We start from the raw sequence: 20096 nt of genomic DNA on the forward strand, positions 1-20096 counted from the left end.
ATGACTGGATCCAATCTGGTTTCATCTCTCGTGGCACTGGTCTGTGTTCTCCTGCCTCTGTGTGCTGCCCAAGGTGAGTCAGATCTATTGATATCTCTCGATTCTGGTGATGTTTGGTTAAAGGCTAAAGCAAGCGTGTATTGTTACGTGCAGGCAGCTGTAGGGGCAGATGTGACGAGCCGTTTGCTCGTGGTCAGATCTGTAACTGCGACTACAACTGCTTTGTCCACGGCGAGTGCTGTAAGGACTTTGAAGAAGTCTGCACTATGGGTAAAACCCTCAATTCAAATCTAAAGGCTTCTTAATCTTAATGCACATTTCAAAATCGGCAGTGTAAAAAAGGTCAAATTATATCCGACAGTGTATATATATATATGTCCCCACTTTGAGAGCGTACACTATGAGTGTTAATTTGACCATTTTTAATTGTATTTTAATTAAATGAATTGAATGTGTTTGATGTTGTGATTGACAGGTGACTCGTGCAGGGGTCGGTGTGGAGAGACATTTCTTCGTGGAAAGGAGTGTACCTGTGATCCAGACTGTGTTCTCTACAACACCTGCTGCTCCGACTACCACGCACAGTGTGGTAACAAAGAACATATTTACAGTTGGATAGTATCCACATTTGTGGAATCATCTGCATGCTGCTACAAGATCAGCAGATTCTGTAACCATCTTAAAGAATCGGCTGAAAACACATCTCTTCCGTCAGCACCTGACCGATTATTTCTGCCTTCTATCTTTATCCTTAAAAAAACATAGCTTTGTATACTGTGGTCGGCTATATGACACCAGTTTAAATGCACTTTTGCTTTTTGTTGTCCTTATGTTATTCCAATTGCTTCCATTGTTTTGATGTGTTTATTTCACAGACGCTTTCTCCAACTTACAAGCTGCAAGAAGCTCAAAGTTAAACAACCAAACCGGTATTAATATAAAATCTATTGATTGTTATCAAAATTGTTGCGTGATCTATTCCCATTGAACCTGCTGTGTTTTCATCTTTAGACTATCCTGACCACTGTATGGCTGCATGTCTTGCATCTCAAAACCCACATCTCATGAGAGATGGTAAGTTCAGACAGCAGGGGGCAGTAGATGCACACATATTATTGTATGTTCATCATGTATGATCGTGATTTTCTGTTTTAGGGGCCGATGCTATGGACAGGCTGAATTTGATGGCTCCATCAGACACCCCTGCACTCATCGCTGGAGCTCCTGTCGCCCAGGACCCCAGCACCTATGTCCCCATGACCCCCTCTGACCTGCCAGGTGAAACCATTTAATAAAAACTAAATTAAAATTGAAATAGAACATACTAACTTATTAACTTGCTTTGGGAAAAGACTCTGCAGATGTACATACTCACCAGTGCCATTAGATGGAATGTATAACCAAATATAACCTTCTCATAGGCATCCCCCCCAGCCCCTCTGGATTCCCTCTGCCAGAACCTGGTCAAGCTCCAGGACCAGGACAGGCAGGAGGACCTTCTGGGCAACCCCTAACTATCCCCGTACTGGTCTCTCTCTCTGTCAGTGGACAAGGTGATGGTCCATCCAGCGGTCCTGTCCCTGGTTCAGGTAGACCCAGAACTCCTGCAGACATCGCCCAAGCCATGGGAGCAAGCCCCCCTTCAGGATTAGGTATCGTAGCTCCTCTGATTTTGTGCACATATCTGACAGTAACTACTGTATTTACAATATGTAACATTTGCAGTTCTACGGTAAAGTTGCTTTAAAATGATCTATATTGTGAAAAGCACAATATAAATAAAATGACTCGTCACTTGCATTGCATTAAACTTGACCTTCACTTGTTTATGCTTTCTTAAGATGCAAATCCCAACCCTGATATCTGCAGCAGTCTTCCTATCGATGGACTGGCAACTCTTTTCAATGGCACAATCATTGTTTTCAAAGGTTAAAATCCCCTTTTCCAATTTTATGGAATGTAAATTCAAACTGCGACTGAGATTAAGCAAAATCATGCATCTTAGGTCACCACTTTTGGTTGCTGAATCCCAAGACTAGAAGAGCTGGTCCTGCTCGTAGCATCACAGAAGAGCTCGGTGTCCCGTCCCCCATCGACACTGCCTTCACACGCTGCAACTGCCAGGGGAAAACTTACCTCATCAAGGTACTGAACAACAACATAGAATTTAACCAACATACAATATGTTAACCTTCTTTTGTGTTCTGCAGAAGAAAATGATGGTTTGGAATAACATGAGAATTGTAATTCTTTTGTCTGAACTCGGTCTCTTTTCAAGGGTGAAAACTACTGGGTTTTTGAGAATGGTGTGATGGTTCCTGAATCTCCCAGATCAGTGTCTAAGGACTTTGGTGGGCTCACTGGAGAGATCACTGCTGCTCTGTCCGTACCAGCCACTCGAAAGAGGCCTGAGATTGTGTACTTCTTCAAGAAAGGTGCTAACTTCGCTTTATCCTAACTGTAATGTGTGCATAGACTGCTCAAACGGAAACCTTAAAGCTTGTGTTTTTTAATCAGGAGGAATTGCTCAGAAATTTGCTTATCCTCCTGGAAGTGGACCTACCTGCTCTGCAAGGAGTCGCAAAAACTCAGTCTATGGCAAGCTCCGGCGTGCCAGACAAGCAGGTATCCTGCACTTATGCTTGATTAGAGATATTTTTAAAGTTGAATTGTTTTTGAAGATGACTTATTAGCAAAATTTTTATGAATTTTAAAAAAACTACTAGTTAGGCTGTTCTCTGACCGAGACATTTGGTGTTGATCTTTTGACAGAAATCCAGTTGTCAGGAGAGATCAATATTACCCTCATCTGGAAGGGTTTCCCCACTCCTGTGACTTCAGCCATGTCCGTACCCAACTCCAGAAAGCCAGATGGCTTCGATTACCTTGTTTTCACTGGGCGTAAGTACAGACGTTTTGTCTCTCAATTGATAGAAAGCATTTCCTGTACCTTTTGGATGTTTGCAGGAGAATTTCTGTGAAAATAACTATTTACAGTACTGTTTCTATAGACTTTAATCTTACCTCCTTACTTTATTTAGTTATTTTTGTACATTTTGGTTTGAGTTTTAGTAAGTCTAATTCATAAATTAGTTGAAGTATCACTGGAACACTGCCCCTTTATATAAACATTTCCTAAAATCTTAAGTTATGAAGTTTTTGAGTACTTTGAGAAAGTTATGAAGTACTCTGTGTTCTACAGCTAAAATCTTCAACATCAAGATCAATGGTGATCTGCCAACTTTGGCAGCTCCGGCCAGCAGTTCCTCCCAGCAGAATGAAATCAGAAGCTGGCTCAGATGTCCCTGAAACATTCAAACTATCCAGACAACAGCAAGAGAGATTTCTCCATTTATTTGCAAAACTATTGAACATAGCGTTAGGACGATAACTCACAAAATACAAAAAAGTTGACTGCTTTAAAGCTTCTTAAATGAAATAAAAACAAGTAAAAGGACGTTAGGCTGATCTTTATGAATGCGTGATCAGTGTTACTGCTGGGCAGACACTGTAAAGTGTAGTGGCTTTAGAAGGGAGTGCCCCTATTGACACCTCGACCCCGACCTCCACGAGGAAAACCAACACCTGCAAGATAAGAACTTGTGTTAGAGATGTGTCAGATAACTCATCAATATTTACGCTTTAAATATACAATGCATCTTTTTAAAGCAAGTTTCTAGAAAACATCCAAATGTAAAATTTTGATTGCGTAATGTCCTGACGCAAATAAATGCTTTTGTGTATTTCAAATATCCTTTGCTTCATTAAAAACATAAAAGCTTCAAAAATGCTTGTTTTACTTTACTGTATGTGAGGTGGTAAATCATTTCCTGGTGTGAGTGTGAATAAATGGGAGTGGATTGTGTCTGTGATCTGTAGAGAAGGTGGAGTGATTGTTGGGGGTCTTGCTTACCTCTTCTGATAAACCTCCGGGGCAGCTGGTGCTGGGGTGTGAGCCGACTTGCAGGTTTGACCTGTCCTGTACTGGTGCTACTAGTGTCTACAAAGAGAAGAAAAACAGTGATTAAAAAGATCAACGGTGTTCTGTTTGTATGAAATCAGCATGATAGTAAAATTTGTGTGTACCTGCAGAGCTGGACGTTGGCTCTTGGCTGGTGGAGGGCAGATTTGCATCATCAGTCGGCTGTGCAGATTCCATCTCCGACTGGCTCTCTAGACACGCCTCACTACTCACCCTGCGCAAAATTATAATAATCCAATTATATAAGCATTTTAAACTTTCATATTTCAGTGAACCATTCACTTTATACTGCATGGAATGGGTGTGTTAAAATCCATGATTCCATAACCGAGCAATAGGAACAGTAAAACTGCCCACCCTTCACTCTCAGCCTCAGCCACGAAGACGTCATCGCCATCGTCTCCCGGAACACTTTCCCCTGTGGCTGTCATACCGCCAGTGGATGTGCTCACCATAGGAACAGACTGGGAGGCTGTCTCTGACACATCAGACGGGTGGCACTCTGTAAATACTGTCACTGTGAAATAATGAATTAGGGAATAGAGTAGTCAGACATGTCTTTGATCAGCAGTTGAGATGTCAAACAAATAGAAACTAGACACTGAGCAGGCACTCACCTGGAGCAGCCACCTGTAGAGGGGTGGTGGGCACACTCCTGCCTCCAGACTCCTCATCATGGGTAGGCAGGAAGAGAGCACACTCATACATGCCCAACCCTACAGGTTAGAAGACATTAACTGTCACTTCCATTTTGGATGAAATAACCCCACCAAGTTTTGTAAAAGTTATTTCTAGTTAAATCCTTTAAAGAATCAGTGATGGTGTGTCTCACCTCCGTGTGTGGCCAAATGGCTCAAGTCGGAGTGAGACGAGCTAGCTTGGGGTATCATGTCTTCAGGAGGGCCAAAACGGAAGCGAGGTACTCCGGCCACCTGAGGGGAACTGAGATGAGATCCATTAATGAAGCGGTTTAATGACACATCCCCTCCCACGCTTTTAAAACAGTGTAAAAAGTACTCACTGAATGGCCTCTGCGAAGCCGTCTGTGCGATGTGGAACCACAAGGGTGGGAGTGCTAGGAACCATCCTGTCATCGTCATCAAAGAAATGTTGCTGTAGAAACAGAAAGACTATGTAAGTCAACTTTAAAGCCCTAAATATGAAACTCGTTTATATTGCCATGCGGTGCAGGAGGGTTGCATGGACAAGACTCACCATGCTTCCGATTCCAGGTGTCAGCTGGGGTGCCCGACTCATTGAGGGTCGTCTGCTCTGTCCTGACTGTCTCTGTTAGACCGAATACATATGAATTAAGCATCATTTCATCTTCTTTGATGCAAGTATGTCATCTACATGATTATTTTCTTTATACCTGCATGATGGGGGGACCAAGCTCAGGGACTGGGTGGATATTGAGGCGTGGGGGTGGGGTGTGATGCGGCCTGCGTGGAGACTGGGGCAGGCGAGATCCCAGGGAGGAAGTGGTGGTGGTGATGCTGGGAAGTGGCTGGTGCTCCCTCACAGGCTCAGCAGCAGAAAAAGATTGCAGGGTGCTGACACTAGTTTCACCTACAAAATTTTATGAATAAATACACGTCTATAGAAACATAAATGGATGACAAATATATGACTAATTATATGACCGCTATTCTTCGTAATATTTAGCATACTACATATGCAAGTAATAGTTCACCTTCAAAATTGTCATCATTTACTCACCCCTTTGCTATTTTAAATCTCTGTGATATTCTTTCTTCTGCAGAACCCAAAAGAAGATATTTAAAGAATGTTGGTAACCAACAGCCATTGGTCCCCATTGACTTGTATAGTATGGACACAAAACCAATGTAAGTCAATGGGGACGAATGGCATTCTGTTGCCTGACATTTATTTAAATATCTTCTTTTGTGTTTGCAGGAGAAAGTCATAGAAGTTTGAAATGACGAGAGGACGTGTAAATGACGACAGAATTTTCATTTTGAAGGTAAACTATTCCTTTTGCATGTTTTCTGAAATAATCTACAGATGTGTAACAGAAGTGAAGTTCTGACCACAAAACATGCATGCGCAGTAACGTTTGCTTTTGTTGTAGCTTTGAAACCATCTTAATTTTTAATTAATAACTAAGTATTTGTGTGTTAACTTTACCACTCTGAGAATCTGCCTGTTCCTGGATACAATCAGACGCTTCTTGACTTCCCTCATTGTCGACCCCTGCATCTGCTGACCCTCCGCCCTGTAAACACATCATAACGAATGAGCAATCCATCTAAAGTACAGACTAACAGAAACTTATAAAAACAAAAAAATGGGATCCCAGGTCACCTCGTCCCCCCCATAGGCCTCATTTCCATCTCCGCTCCCTTCATTACTCTCCTCTGCCCCTTCTGCCATCCCACCATCGCCATCTTCGTCATCCTCCTCGTTTTCAGCATCATCATCTTCATACTGCATAGATTATGAATGTTTAATACCACCAGCAGTCTCAGGTGCTGCTCAGACTAGAACACGCACACTGACCTGTACCGTCTCTTCCTGCTCCTCCTCTTCCTCATCAGTGGCACTGTCTGTCTCTATGACAATGACCTCCTGTCTGTACTCCTCAGACGAGTCCTGCCCACTGATCTGAGACTCAGAAGGCTGAGACTCACTCACCTGATCCATTGGGACAGATTGAGACAAAGACTCATCATCTCCCTCACCTAACACAGGATAGGCTACCTGTAAGGTATAAAGAGACAAGATCAGATTTTCCGCTTCCCAGAGCAAAAGATTTAAGCCACACATTAAGTGGGAGGTGGGGGAGAAAGCTGGTACCTCACTGGCATCTGGAGGCTGCTGACTGTCTGAAGCTTCAGCCATAGCATCATTGCTCTCCTCTGTACCTGAAGCATCCTGCAAAAACGCATTGTGTGAGGATCAATCATGTATCCAAAACGTAAATCGATTTTTTACAAAGAGTTTTACTGGCAGAACAACATTATCAAAGTAGATATACATTCGCTGCTAACCTCCAGACACACACGTCTTATGATGCGCAGCTTCTTGGATATAGGGGGGTGGGCGGTGTCATCCTGTGTGGTGTCTGTGACCTCACTGGAGCTCTCTTGCTCCTCCTCACGCACACGCTTGGGCACAGATGAGCCTGCTGTGGCCGACACTGACATAACATTCACAAACTCAGTGACTTACATCGACATAGCAAAATAGACAAAGACAAATTATGTGAGTGTTTATTGCACCTGTGCCAAAGACAGAAGTGGAGGTGGATGGTCTCTCCATCTGTGAGCTATGTACTAGCTCCACAATAGTAGCTGTTGCCTCATGACTGGCCTGCTGTTGAGTAGGCTGGACAAAGGCGGTGGCTTGATTCTGCTGCAGGCTGAGGATTGGCTGCATGGTCTGGATGTTAGGACTGGTCGAGCGCACTGTGCCGCTGGTGCTGCCAAAAACAGTCACATGCTCCACTGGTCCCTCAGTGGACTGAATGGCTGATGAGATAAACCATTAACAATCTTATACTGACAAAAAAACAACCCACCAATATAAAGATCTATGCTTAATAATTGCCAAAGAAACATTGAATGGGAATAGGAACATTTAGGCATACCTTCCTGTGTTTCAACTTGCGTGGTGGGCATGACTGTGGCAGTAGGTGTGGTCACTGGAGCTGGTGTTATCATTGGACGGATGCTTGCCCTAGGGGTGGACTTGCTTCCTGCAATGGGTGAGGGTTTACTTGGGGCACCGGCAACCTGTGTGGGCTTAATGTTAGCGGTGGGGGGCTCTGATGTGCTGGCACTGTTTACAGATAGAAAGAAATACTGAAGATTTCTGGAATTAAGGAGACACCATCTCGAGTCTCAGCTATATATAGACGTCCTTCTATTACCTTCCTCTGTCAGCAGCAGGTGTGGGTTTGAGAGTAACCTGTCGGGCTTCTGATGACCTCTGAACCTCCTGAACCTGCCAAAGTATTTGGATGTAAACTTATTTCATACTTTCGTAGACACCAAAGTGTCATTTATCAGTCAGTGTGGTGATGTGTGTGTGTGTGGTTACCTTGCTTTGACCAGGCTCCTGAGCTTCGTCTCTCTGGTCGCCATGTCTCTCCTGCTGCTCACGGAGGTCTCTCAGCTCCCTCTCCTGTCGGCTCAGACGGCCTTCATACTGTGACTTAAGCGCACCCATCCTCACCTCCAACTCCTCTTTTTGCTGCTTCAGCTCCTCATTCTCCTTTGAAAGCTGCTCTTTAGCACCTAACACAAACATCCATGTTTACCTGCCTTATCGAGGCCATCCCAACAATTCTTAAAGCAAAATTCCTACTAAGGAAATCAATACTGGCCAAGAACTGTTTAGTTACAAGCATTCTTCCAAATATCTTTCTCGGTGTTCATCAGGACAAATACTTTTATTAAGATTTTGAACAACTTGAGGGTGTGTAAATGAAGACAGAATTACAGCATTATGGTTAGGTCATTTACTTGGAACACTCACTGTTGAGCTGGTTGATCTTCTGCTTGGCGCCCATGAAGGCTTTCTTGGTCTTCTCCTCTTTATCTGCAATCTGTTGTCGTAGCTGCTCCTCCAGGTTACTCTTCTCTTGTAGCTCCGCCCTCATGCGGTTGAGCTCTGGCTGCATCTGTGCCAGCTGCTCCTGGAGGGTCTTCACCTCTGCTTCATGCTCCTGGACTGTCTGTTCATGCACAAACAAATATCACTATACAAGTATTTTATATACAGTGCTTATTTCATCACTTAGAGCATCAACAAACACTACTTAATTACACCCACTCATTCAACAAAAGCCCACAGAAACTCACTTCAGACATCACTGTCTCAAAAGTTAATAAGCAACCCTAAATGACTTCTCATTTTAGTTTTGATCAGTGAGCCAAAGCCGCAGAGCCCTTAACAGAGCTGTTTACGGTCACACAGTAGATCTGGTCAAATATTTAACATTCCTGGCTCTGTAAAAGTAATCAGCAATTCAGATTTACATAAACACTTGCGTAGAACGATTTATTGAAATCAGATTCAACTCAACAAGGTGCCAGAGCATCAAGAGATATTAAAGTGGTAAACACAAAAGGCAATATTTGGTAAAATAAATGTTGGTTACAACCCCGCCCGCCATTTACATCCATCGTATGGACACAAAATATCTTCTTTTGTGTTTCTCAGAAGAAAGAGACATGTATAGGCTTGTGATATGAAGATGACTACCTGAGGACCGAATATTTATGAATGTTCCCAGGAACACAGTCAAACCGGCAAATAGGAATATCCGAGCAGCACACTAAACCTCAATTGAGTACCTTCTGCATGTTTTCCAGCTGTGTTTCCAGCTCTGAGGTTTTGATCTGAGCCTGACTCAGTGAGCTCTTCAGGTTCTGAATCTCTTGCACGGAGGCCTGGCTGTCTTCCTGCCCCTGTGCAGGCTTAGCAGCTGTCTCTGCCACCATCTATCAGAGGAAAACACGTATGAGACAGTGAAACATATGGCACTTGATAGTTTACCAATAATCTGTCCTGGTGTACCTTCTCATGCTGTTCTTTAAGTTCTTCATACTGAGTTTTGTAGCGACGGCCAATCTTCTTGACCTGCGTGATGGTTTTGAGTTTCTCCTGAATGTCTAGAGTCTTGGCCTCCAGCTCCTTTTTCAGACGGTCTCTTTCTGTGGTTATCTTCCCTAAGTTGTCCTGCAGGTTCTGCACCTGGCTTTGAGCTGTGGTGATGGAAGCTTGGCTCCTGTTTAATAGCAAGAAAATAGAGAATTCTCTTAACCACATCTAAAATACAGACGACAGGAGTTTTACTGTTAGAGGTGTTATGAGGATGGAACTGACCTGGCCACCTCACTCTTCAGTTTGCTCGTCTCCTCAGCAAGCTGTTGAATGCGCTTAAGATGGGTTTCCCTCTCAGAATTTAGCTTCTTACTTTCCTCTTGATCGCTGTCCTTCTGTTGGCTCAGCAGTTGCTGTAGGACAATGGTCAATTAAGTTTAAACTCTTCATATACATCAAATCTACTGGAGATAAAATAATAAGATTCTACATGATGCACAAGCAGGGAGAACATTAGACCTGGGTTCGAGTTTTCAAGCGTCTGACATCCTCCTCCAGGAGTCTCTTCTCCACCTGCAACATGCGGTTCTTCTCACTCAGCTCAGCGTTAGATTCCTGCAGGGGTTGGATGTCTGCTTCCAGCTTACGCAACTATACCCACGACACAAAAATCAAGGTCATGCATTCATTTAGTACCTTAAACCTTAAACTGATATAAAGCAGCAGTTCAAATTTGCATTAAATCAGCATTTCTAGATGTATTGTGTATGTATCCAGTCCAATGTCTGTTGAATTTCAACAAAATAAAACCTCAGGGTTGACAAAGGCATCCAACAGCAATGTGAAAGACTGACACATGATAACTGTGATAAGAATTTATGTTATCACACAGAAAATAATGTTTGAACTTTTCCTAAATACGTACAAATATTACTGTTGTATTACTAGTGAATATTAACTTGTTTTCTTTGCAGTATTTGAGGTCTGAAAAAACACGGCAACCTTTCTGTTATTTTAAATAATCAATATTTTAACAATATTTTAAATTAAAATATGGAAGAAATACTGTTAGTAGTTCACAGAGTGAAACAAGATTCGTAATTTTACCTAAACACATACCTATAAATTGTAAATTCAGAAACAATTTCTGAAAAATCTCATAATTTTTCGGCTGTATATGGAAATATCACACTGTGTGCTCCTGAGTTCTTGCCTTGGCCTGATTCTGCTGCAGTTCATGCTCCAGTCTGTTCTTCTCATTCTTCAGCATCTTGTTGGTCTCAGTCAAAGCACTCATACTCTCCATTCGCTTGATCATGTCTTCCTGCTGTGCCAAAGTCTTTGCAGTAACCTGAAGACCAAAATAGTTTATTAGTTGTGCTTTTAAAATACATCAAGCCACAGGGCCTTAAAGGTGATGTCAAAATCCAATATTTATTCTTCCATTCTTAATGTTTGCCCGAGCATTTCGACATAGTACATTCAAGACACCTCGGAGGGATATTTCCCACCACAAACCCGGAAGTAATGTCGGGATTTAGTAACATTAATAACATTAAGATATTACTGTTAACAATAAAAGAGCACCATTCCATAAAGTATTTCCAGGTTGAAGTGGGAACTATAGAATTCCTGAAAGCATGTGACGGCAGCATTACACTGGCCCTAAAATGCAAGAAATGATGACCTGTAGTTTTTCTCTCTCTGCAGACAGACTCTCTTGTAGTTCCTTCAGCTCTCCCTCCAGATACTGCATGCGTTGTTTATAGCGCAGCGACTCCACCTGCGCCACCTCCATGCGTGTCTCAGCAATCTCTTTTTCCCGCCGAACAAACCTATGGGAAACGGGAAGCTATGCTGAACCACCTTACATATTGTAACCAAGACAGACTGGTAATGGCACATGCCACTGATCCAAAATATTTAAGGTGTTAATAAGATTATGTTTGATACAGCAAACTGGGAGGATATTTATTTACCTGAGGATATCCAGGATCTGCTCGTGAGACTTGCCCTCTTCGCTCAAGGAGATGTTCAGACTGCTCTCTTTGGCCGTCTGCTGTTGGGCGGATGCAGAAACCTTGCTGCTGAGGTTTTCCATCTGTTCGTGGAGCATTGTGTTCTGTTTCTGAAGCTCCTCTGCTCTTTTCTTCTCTTTACACAGCTCCTCCTGAGGAAAAAAGTGTAACATTATAAGCATGAAATGTTTCTAGTAATATCCGTTTTAACCCATCTTTTTAAGGTCTGTACAGTTAAAACATCTCACCTTTAACCTCTTCTCCTGCAGCTCCCAGTCAGTACGACCCTGACGCAGCTCAACCGTGGCTTTCTGAGCCTTCTCTTCCTGCTGCTTTAGATTCTGCGTTGACATCTGTGCCTGTTTCTTTGCGGCCTGTAGAGCCTCCACATCCGCAGCATGCAGCATGAGCTCTCGCTCGTACTTATTCTGAGCCTCAGCGGCCAGCTTGGCCTGAAACCCAAAATAAATTAATAATAGTAAACAGAGTCAAACGATCTTCCGATTCTGTGGATTGTTTAGACCTTTTCTTATCACCTGTAGTTTGCTATCCTGTGTGGCTTTCTGCTCTTGGGTCACCGCTGCTGCAGCTCTTTGTAGGGCATCCTGCAGCTTTGTCTGCATATCTGTCACGTTCCTCTTCAGTTCCTTCACCTGAAACAACAAAGGCTTTAATCATTAGAACTTTTCCCTGAACATCTGCCAGGGGCACGACAGATAATGTCAGAGTTTCATACGTGTTCTTCAATGCTCTCCACAGATTTCATCTTCTCCTCCTGGAGCTCCAGTTTTTCTTTCTCTGCTTCTGCCAGGCGGGTCTCCAGCTGCTGGTTTAACTCCTGTGCTGCCTTCAGCTGGCTTTCAATAGAGAAGCGTGCCTGCTCAGCCAACTGCAAGAAAAAATAAATTATATATTAGAACATAACACACAAAAATTGTTTGATGTCTCGATCTCCATGGCATTATTACCTGTTTCTCTTTGTTCAGAGACTCCTCCAAGCTGAGCACCATTGATCTGTACTGCTCTACGCTGGTGGTGGTGCTCTTCAGACGCTCCTTCAAGTCAGAGTTCTGGTCCTCGGCCTGTTGTAGACGTGCACGAAGCTCATCCACTTCCTGCTGAGGAACGCCAGGAGCTGCAACTGCAAACAACAACATTATCTAACGCAGTACAAAAGTCAAGAAAACTAAGGAAAAACATCATCTTCACCAAAACAATTGTACTCTAACCGGTTCATGCTTACCTCTAGGTAACGTTCGGACAGGTGGTTTAGGAGTTGTGCTCTGGTTTTCGTTGTTGTTCAGTTGCTGTCTGAGAGAGGTGACCTGCTGTTCAGCAGTTCTTAGCAGTTCCTTAGTCTTCTGATGCAGTGTTGTCTGTGTCTCCAACTGCTTCTTAGTTTCCAACAGCTTAGCCTAGCCAAAACAATGAGAGAAATTACCTCTACAAATGAGAAACCTGCCCTGTAGTTAACTGTTGAAGCTTTTATAATGCATCTACAATTCAACCTAAATGAATAAACTTGCATAAATACTGAATCAGCATGGTTTACAATGTTTGTGTTGCTCTGAATAAGAAGAAGACTAAAAGGCAGCTCTCTCCAAACATTACAGATCTCCTTAGTGGAAACATTGTGTTAGGTTAAAAGCAATCACATCACTGCAACATTGCACATTTCCTCCTTACATCTTGGTTGCGTTCCAACGTGTGTCTCTGTTCCACCTCCTGCTCCACTTTCTTCTTTAACTGGATGATCTCCTTCTCCAGACGCTGGATTTGATTGTTGTAGCGGTGCTTGGTTTCCATCTCAGAGCGCTCCGTAGTCAACTGTAGCATAATGACAACACTGTTAAACCGCTTTTCACGCCCTTCTTGTTAAAAAACTGTGGTGACATATACACATAATCTGCACCTGAATGGATTTGAGATTGGTGAGCAAAAGGTTCTGGTTTCGCTGCTCAGTCAGAATGGACTCTTTCTCCCGGGCCAATCTGTTCTCCACCTGCTTCAGGATGTCTCGCTCCTTGCGCGTGTTCTCAACACGCAACTGGCAGTAATATAAAACATTACAAATTTTACAAAGACAACATTAGCTCTCAAAGAAAATACACATGTCAAAAAAAGATCCGCAATTATTTTACAAAAAACTCTTGCTGTCTGTTCAGACTTGCTTTTACCTCAGCCATGGATAACTTCTCACTGGCTTCTCTCAGGTCTTGGGTCATTGTGTGAATGATCTCCTCCTGTCTCTGATGAGTGGCCGTCATCTTCTGATTCTTCTCCCTCAGGGCTTCAATCTCCCGTCTGAAGCTATTTACATTCTCCTGAAGCATCTCGTACCTGCAAAATACAAACAAGGAATTGTACAGGTGTAGTGCATTGATGTTGCCTGACAGGAACACTTATGTTCAATAGACTTACTCCTCTTTTTATACCATGGTCTGTTTGAATACTCTATTCTGATTGGCTAGAAGGTGTGCATTAAAAAATTAATGCACAGTTCCAGTCGGTTTCATTTTAAATCAACTGACCTGTCTGATCCAGAAATTACACTATAAATAACAATAAATGCTTGAACTTATTTTTAACTTAGCAAATGACCGTGGTATGCGTGGGATAATCGACGGCCAGCAGCTATAGAATTTGCGTTGAGAGGTTCTTGGCCTCCAACTTGTGCATTAAAATCCATAATACCATGGTCTGTTTGAATTCTCGATTCTGATTGGCTGAAAGGTGTGCATTAAACCCCTTTAACACACGGGTAGCACCAGTCAGTTTAATTACATTTGGAATTAACTGACAAAATAACTTTGATTTAAACTTCACTGTAAACGTCAATAAAAGCTTTAACTTGGCAAATGACCATGGTATATGCAGGATAATAGCACAGCAAGCCGTGCGTTATAGGATGTTAATGGGGGGGGTTCTTGGCTATGGATTATCCCTTACTTAATGAACGTCTAGCTGCAGATCATTCTTTACTTGACCTGCATGAAACAATTCAAACACTCCTGAACGGATTTGAGATATACAGTAAAGGTTGGCTCACCGTTTGAAAGCAAACTCTAGCTGAGAGGAAAGTTTGGCCTTCTGTGAGAGCAGGTCAGACATTTGACCCTGAAGCCTCTCGATCTGTTCATTCAGAAGTTTGTCGTTTTCTGCCTTTTCTTTTTTATATGTCATGAAGGCATCGTTAATCTATGAAGGAAAAACATTTACAATAAGCATTAAAGAGTTAGATCAACCAAAATGTTAACCAGTTAAAGTAGCAAATGTTGTTAAAGGAACAGTTTACCAAAAATAAAATAGTAAAAGATTCCTGTATAGATTCCTTGTAGTTTAGTTACAAGCATTCTTCCAAATATCTTTCTTTATGTTCGTTAGAACAAAGCCTTTTATACACATTTAAAACAACTTGAGTGAGTAAATAAATTCTGGGTGAACTGTTGCTTTAAATGTTCCTATCTATGTAAACCTGTTTAAGCGCTGCTTTGGCCTGTGTTGCCTGAACAGTTTCTGCAGCCGCAGCCCTCAGTGGTGTAGATCTGGTGGGTGTGACTCCTGGTCTGTTAGGAGTGGAGGCCTGCGATCCACCTTCTGAACCTGTATCCAGACATCAGCAACTAAGTAACATGCTAGTTAACAGCAATCAAAAGCCAATATAAAAGTCAAGGCAACGTCTTGTAACGGATGAGTTTTCACCCTGTGTTGGAAGCTCCACTCCGGCTGTCTGCAGCAGGATGCGGTACATATCTCTTTGCCGAGCGGCAGAGTCAGCCAGCTGCTTGTGGTGGTTCATCTGTTCCTTGACTTGCTGCAGCTCCTTCTGAACTTTCTCTAGACTCTGTTCCAACTCAGTTTGCCTGAGAGAGCACAGAACAATTATTTTACTGATCTTCATACATGATTCAAGTAGGGCTGTGACGGTGGCAGTATTTTATAGTGCGGGGGTTGGGAAGCATACATTTATACAAATAATATTGATATTATTATATTTGCGTATAGCAACCACATGACGAGTGGAAGAGAAACACTATTTAAATACATTTTAAAAAACATCCTTCCATGTTTAATGCGCAAATCCATCAGTGAAACGGCACACAGCAGTAACATTTAAATGAACATCAGTAAATAATGAAATCTTAATAATATTATAAAGTTAAATATTAAATAAAAAAAGCTCTTGTTGCAGTGATAACTTCAGTCAGCTGCATATTAACCCTTGCGGTACTTAACAATTTCATTTAAAACAAATGGTTTAAACCTACCCTGGCTTTCCTATTCAGATTGTCATAAAGTTACTTTTTCCTACATGTTGATGGGAACTAACATGTTAACATTGTCCAGATTAAGATGTGTATTCTTTTAAATAAAACCATCCACAACTGAAAGGCTACAAATACCAATCCATATAGCAACTAATTTTTATTACACTTGTCACAGTGACGTGCACTACCGCCTGTGGCATTTCACCTCCGTCATGGCACTTTACACCGTGGTGATGGGGTTGTCACAGCCACCTTTACAGCCCTAGAGTCAAGATCACCTCTGGGTGAATGTTCAGACAGTACCTGGCAGCCTTAGCCTGCGTCTGCTCTCTTTCTCTCTGCTCTTCTTGGTCTCTGACCTGGGCCAGAAGGTTTTGGTTTTGCTGCTGAAGCTCCTGGACGCTGCGGAAGGCCACTTGCCGTGAGCCCTGTATCTCAGAGCTGCTGCTTACCGCAGAGTTCACATCCTCACGGACTACCTGATTACCACGAGCTTCCTCCAGCTCCACCAGTAAAACACGCACCTGAACCATACAAAGCAGAAAACAAGAGAAAAATATATTTATGTCAAACTGTCCGATACGGTTCTGTCCAATCCGAAATAGGTGTGTAGGGCTCAGAGTCGTGCGGTATATGGCTCACCTGTTCAGACATGTCTTCTAACTGTCTCTCTGATCTCTGATTGTCTCTCTCAAGCACCAGCGCTCGCTTATTGGCTTCATCTGTTTCTTTCTGCAGCCGATGGACCTCCTGATATGCAAGTCAAATAAGATTTGATAACAGATTAATGTCTGTCCGATACATCATTATCGTCACTCTTGCTGTCTCATGTATGCGCAGACCTTCATAGCTTGCTCCAGTTTGGAACAAAGGCTGGTCATGGATTTCTGCATGTTCTCGTATTCCTCTCGTTGGCGTTTCAGGATGGGAGCCTTGGTCTCCACCTCCAGGACGATCTCATCTAGAATCTTATTCAAACGCTTGTTCTCCAGCTTCTGTAGGTGCAGCTGATCCTGTGCCTCCACTAAGGCGTTATACAGCTGGAAGGAAATACAGGATTTGTTTGTATTAATCTGCTTTATTTTTTTACAGTGTGAGTATCAGTCCAGTGTATCGATAAAGATGTGAATAAAGTTATAAAGATATAATTGGATTTTGCCCCCCCATTGACTACCATAGTAGGAAAAAATACAATGGTAGTCAAAAATGCCCCAAAACTGTTTGCTTTCCTACATTCCTCAAATGTCTTCTACGTTCTAAAAAAACATATAAAGTGTTTTTTCCTACTATGGGAGTATGGCTATTAGCATTGTTCCAAATATCTTTCTCTGTGTTCATCAGAACAGATTTGGATTTATATATAATTTTTATTTTGGGGTGAAGTATCCCTTTAAGAAAGTAGTTATTTCATACCTCCATGAGCTTCATACCAGGCTTAACAATCTTGGCTACTGCAGCTGCAGTTGGGGACAGGTTTGTCAGTTCTTCTTCTGTAAAGGCTGGAACACCTTATGAATTGCACAACATGGATATGGAATGAACGGTTGCACAATGATTCAACAATCTAATGTATTTCTGAGGTTTTTTTACCCAAAACGTATCAGGTTACAATAAATTACCATGAAAAGTGGCACCAAACACCAAATCTGCTAAAAAAAAAAACATGAAACTACTCTTATTCACATTACCTCTTCTCTTAAAATCTGCCAGGCGTGTATTAGAGTTCTCCAGCTCTTTCTCCAGATTCCTGAGATTTTCCTGTACCTCAGACTCTGCTTTCTCCCTCCCACCCTGCAGTTCTGAAAGCTTCTTTTCTGTGACTTTATTGGCTGTTAACAAAAATAACAACACTGCCATCAAATCACATATCACAGAATGTTTTTATCTTATCCTTAAAATCAAAAGACAAAAGAGTTGTTCAGACCGCTCACTGCTTCCTTCAACAGTTTGTTGAACTCTTCTACAGCTCTGGTAAGCTCTGCGTTCTTGGCTTCAGAGTCGGCGGCAGCATCCTGTGGACACAAAAATTTTTATTTATCTTAATCTTTCTACACGCTAGCATTAAAGAATGCCCAATACATGCAATACTGACCTTGTACAGGTTACAGAGCTTGAGATTGGCATTTAGCTCATTGCGGAATTTCTCCTCCATGGAGGTTTGCTGGTCTTTAGTCTGATATGATAAGAGACACAACAAAGTTTAATTTCAAACCCACTGAATGCTAAGTGCTAAATCAATAATGAACTTGATATTAATGATGGTGAACCTCCTTGAGCTTGTTCATCAGATCTTCAGTACTTTTCTGTAGGCTGTCATTGTTTTTCTTGAGCGTGTTGACTTGATCCTGAAGTCTGGTCACCTGAGTGTGAAGACAATACCATTATTGCACTAGCGTGGTCTCAATTAGAGCTATTGACAGAGCTACAAATCTCAGAAAATGGACTCAAACCTCTCCGGTCTTGCTCTCTAAAGAGCATCTGAGCTCCAGGATCTGTTTCCCCTTCTCCCTGGATAGTGTGTACACTTCATCTGTCTTGCTCTTTAACTCTGAATTCAGCCAGGTGTTCTGGTTCTGAAGAAGCTCCTTTTCTTGCTCCATTCTTTTTTCGCGATTCTGATGAGAAGGAATAGATATTGATAACATTGACATCCCCAATTATATTCTATACTATGGCAGTAAATGGATTGCGAGATCTGCTCGGTTACGGACATTATACAAATGATCTTCCTTTGTGTTTAGCAGAACAAATAAAGGTTTGGAATAATGTGAGGGTGAGTAAAGTATGACAGAATTATCAATTTTGGGTGGATGATCCCTTAATATGCTCAGTGCAATATTGCTATTTAAACAGGATGCACATCAAACCAAGAAAAAAAAATATTGCTTGTCAGGTCATTCCACAGGTCCCTAAGGGGTCACTACTTACCTGAATGGAAACCTCAGATGACTGAAGTTCGTCCAGTTTAAACTGGAGCTCCATCTTGACTTTGTTGGTCTCCACAAGCTTGTCATTGAGTCTTTTGAGATCCTCTGTAAAATAAACACTCACGTCAGCAACAGCCAAACTGAAACCAAACTTGTGTGTGAATGACATCTTTGAAGCCTTAAATAATTCATACCACTGAGATTTTCCACTTCTTGAGATCTCTTTTCAAGCAAACGTGACAGCTCTCGGTTTTCTGCCTCGATTTCATATTTGGCCCTTGGTGGCTTACTCTGAAATTGGAAAGCATTGGAATAATTCCTATACTGTTAATATTTTAACTGCTCAAATAAACAAATACGTGTGAACTAATCAAAGTGTGAAATTCATTTACGTCCGGTGTTGTCCCCTGCTCCTCCTCGATATCTTTTAACTTCTTAAATTCCTCAGCTTAAAGAAAAGCACAAGGTCTGTGTTATTACAATCTGCAGTAAAACAACATGTAAACAAAATAAAACAATGAACTTACATAGTCTGGCATTCTCCTCTTTAATACTGTTATATTCTTTACTTTGGGAAAGAAACTGCTCCTGACTCTCTGCGAGTTTCTTCTCGAGATTAAAAAACTGTTGCTCTGCAGGTATAAACACACACATCAGGATTCTTTTTAACCAGGTAAGGGGTTTTAAAAATGCATTCATTCATAAACAAGTCAACGAGTATAATGTTGTATGATTCTCAGTATTAACAGCAACTAAACACTTCAGATACAAATAGACAGCAAAACATAAAACTAAGAAGTTAGTTTCCAATTAAAGCAACACATACATTTAGTCAGAAACACGTTTATATAATGACAGACTCCGAATTGTCAACCAGAATCTGCGTCGGCTGCAAAACCTGTAATGAAGCTCATTTGTAAAGTTGCTCAGACTAATGTTTAACCGACAACTTGTTCATTAAAGCTACGGCTATACAATAACTGTGCAATAATGCGTAACACGCGTAGCAATATTCTAACAGTAACGTTTTGAGTTGTTGGATGACCTGGCCTGCCTGCTGTTCCTTACCACAGTCCGCTTTGTATTTCTCGTGGTGTAAATTTATCGCGTCTATTTCTGTCTGCTGGTCGCCGAGAACCTTCTCGAGTTTGTTCTGGATAGCTTTGGGCAGTTTGCTGATTTCATTTCTCTCCAGAGCTTGCTGCAGAAGTGCCGCCATCTCTCCGGCACACTGTAGCAGTTAGCATTAGCGGCTAGCTACCGTTATATCATATTTGTGCGATTGTAAACTCTAGCGTGACCGAAGACGGGTTGCCCAATCAGAATAGGC

The 20096-nt window shown here is 42.0% G+C and overlaps 2 protein-coding genes across 3 annotated transcripts; one reads left to right on the forward strand and one right to left on the reverse strand.

The window, feature by feature from the left end:
- prg4a (proteoglycan 4a) lies at window positions 1–3783 on the forward strand (the record flags this gene model as incomplete). Its single annotated transcript, XM_079451947.1, has 11 exons — window positions 1–73; window positions 154–270; window positions 476–589; window positions 1012–1074; window positions 1156–1278; window positions 1422–1652; window positions 2006–2145; window positions 2279–2435; window positions 2518–2625; window positions 2773–2901; window positions 3203–3783. 11 exons carry the CDS (start codon window positions 1–3, stop codon window positions 3307–3309), a joined length of 1362 nt encoding a protein of 453 aa, XP_079308073.1. The 3' UTR covers window positions 3310–3783.
- On the reverse strand, window positions 3339–20049 carry LOC306892112 (nucleoprotein TPR-like). 2 transcript variants are annotated; one of them, XM_079452947.1, is made up of 51 exons: window positions 19835–20049; window positions 19294–19398; window positions 19159–19214; window positions 18961–19057; window positions 18768–18871; window positions 18290–18454; window positions 18107–18199; window positions 17932–18012; window positions 17764–17851; window positions 17528–17668; window positions 17253–17347; window positions 16682–16879; window positions 16482–16589; window positions 16143–16363; window positions 15274–15434; window positions 15047–15174; window positions 14621–14769; window positions 13749–13911; window positions 13484–13618; window positions 13258–13398; window positions 12815–12986; window positions 12540–12712; window positions 12308–12460; window positions 12108–12224; window positions 11820–12023; window positions 11533–11723; window positions 11241–11388; window positions 10767–10904; window positions 10073–10204; window positions 9836–9966; window positions 9527–9737; window positions 9304–9450; window positions 8483–8681; window positions 8045–8241; window positions 7875–7948; window positions 7593–7783; window positions 7225–7473; window positions 6994–7142; window positions 6800–6877; window positions 6503–6703; window positions 6308–6430; window positions 6131–6218; window positions 5355–5551; window positions 5198–5269; window positions 5004–5095; window positions 4815–4924; window positions 4600–4698; window positions 4340–4499; window positions 4087–4196; window positions 3914–4000; window positions 3339–3585 (listed from the first exon to the last, which is right to left on the reverse strand). In XM_079452947.1, the coding sequence occupies exons 1-51, from the start codon at window positions 19983–19985 to the stop codon at window positions 3527–3529; spliced, it is 7032 nt and encodes a 2343-aa protein (XP_079309073.1). In that variant the 5' UTR covers window positions 19986–20049; the 3' UTR covers window positions 3339–3526. The 2 variants fall into 2 exon arrangements, 1 of the variants encoding a protein (XP_079309073.1); XR_013786430.1 differs by lacking the exons at window positions 3339–3585; window positions 3914–4000; window positions 4087–4196; window positions 4340–4499 and having other exon boundaries at window positions 4815–4914.
- Between the last annotated feature and the right edge of the window lie 47 nt (window positions 20050–20096).

The sequence above is a fragment of the Barbatula barbatula genome (assembly GCF_947034865.1).
Source record: "Barbatula barbatula genome assembly, chromosome: 3".
NCBI classification, from domain to species: domain Eukaryota; kingdom Metazoa; phylum Chordata; class Actinopteri; order Cypriniformes; family Nemacheilidae; genus Barbatula; species Barbatula barbatula.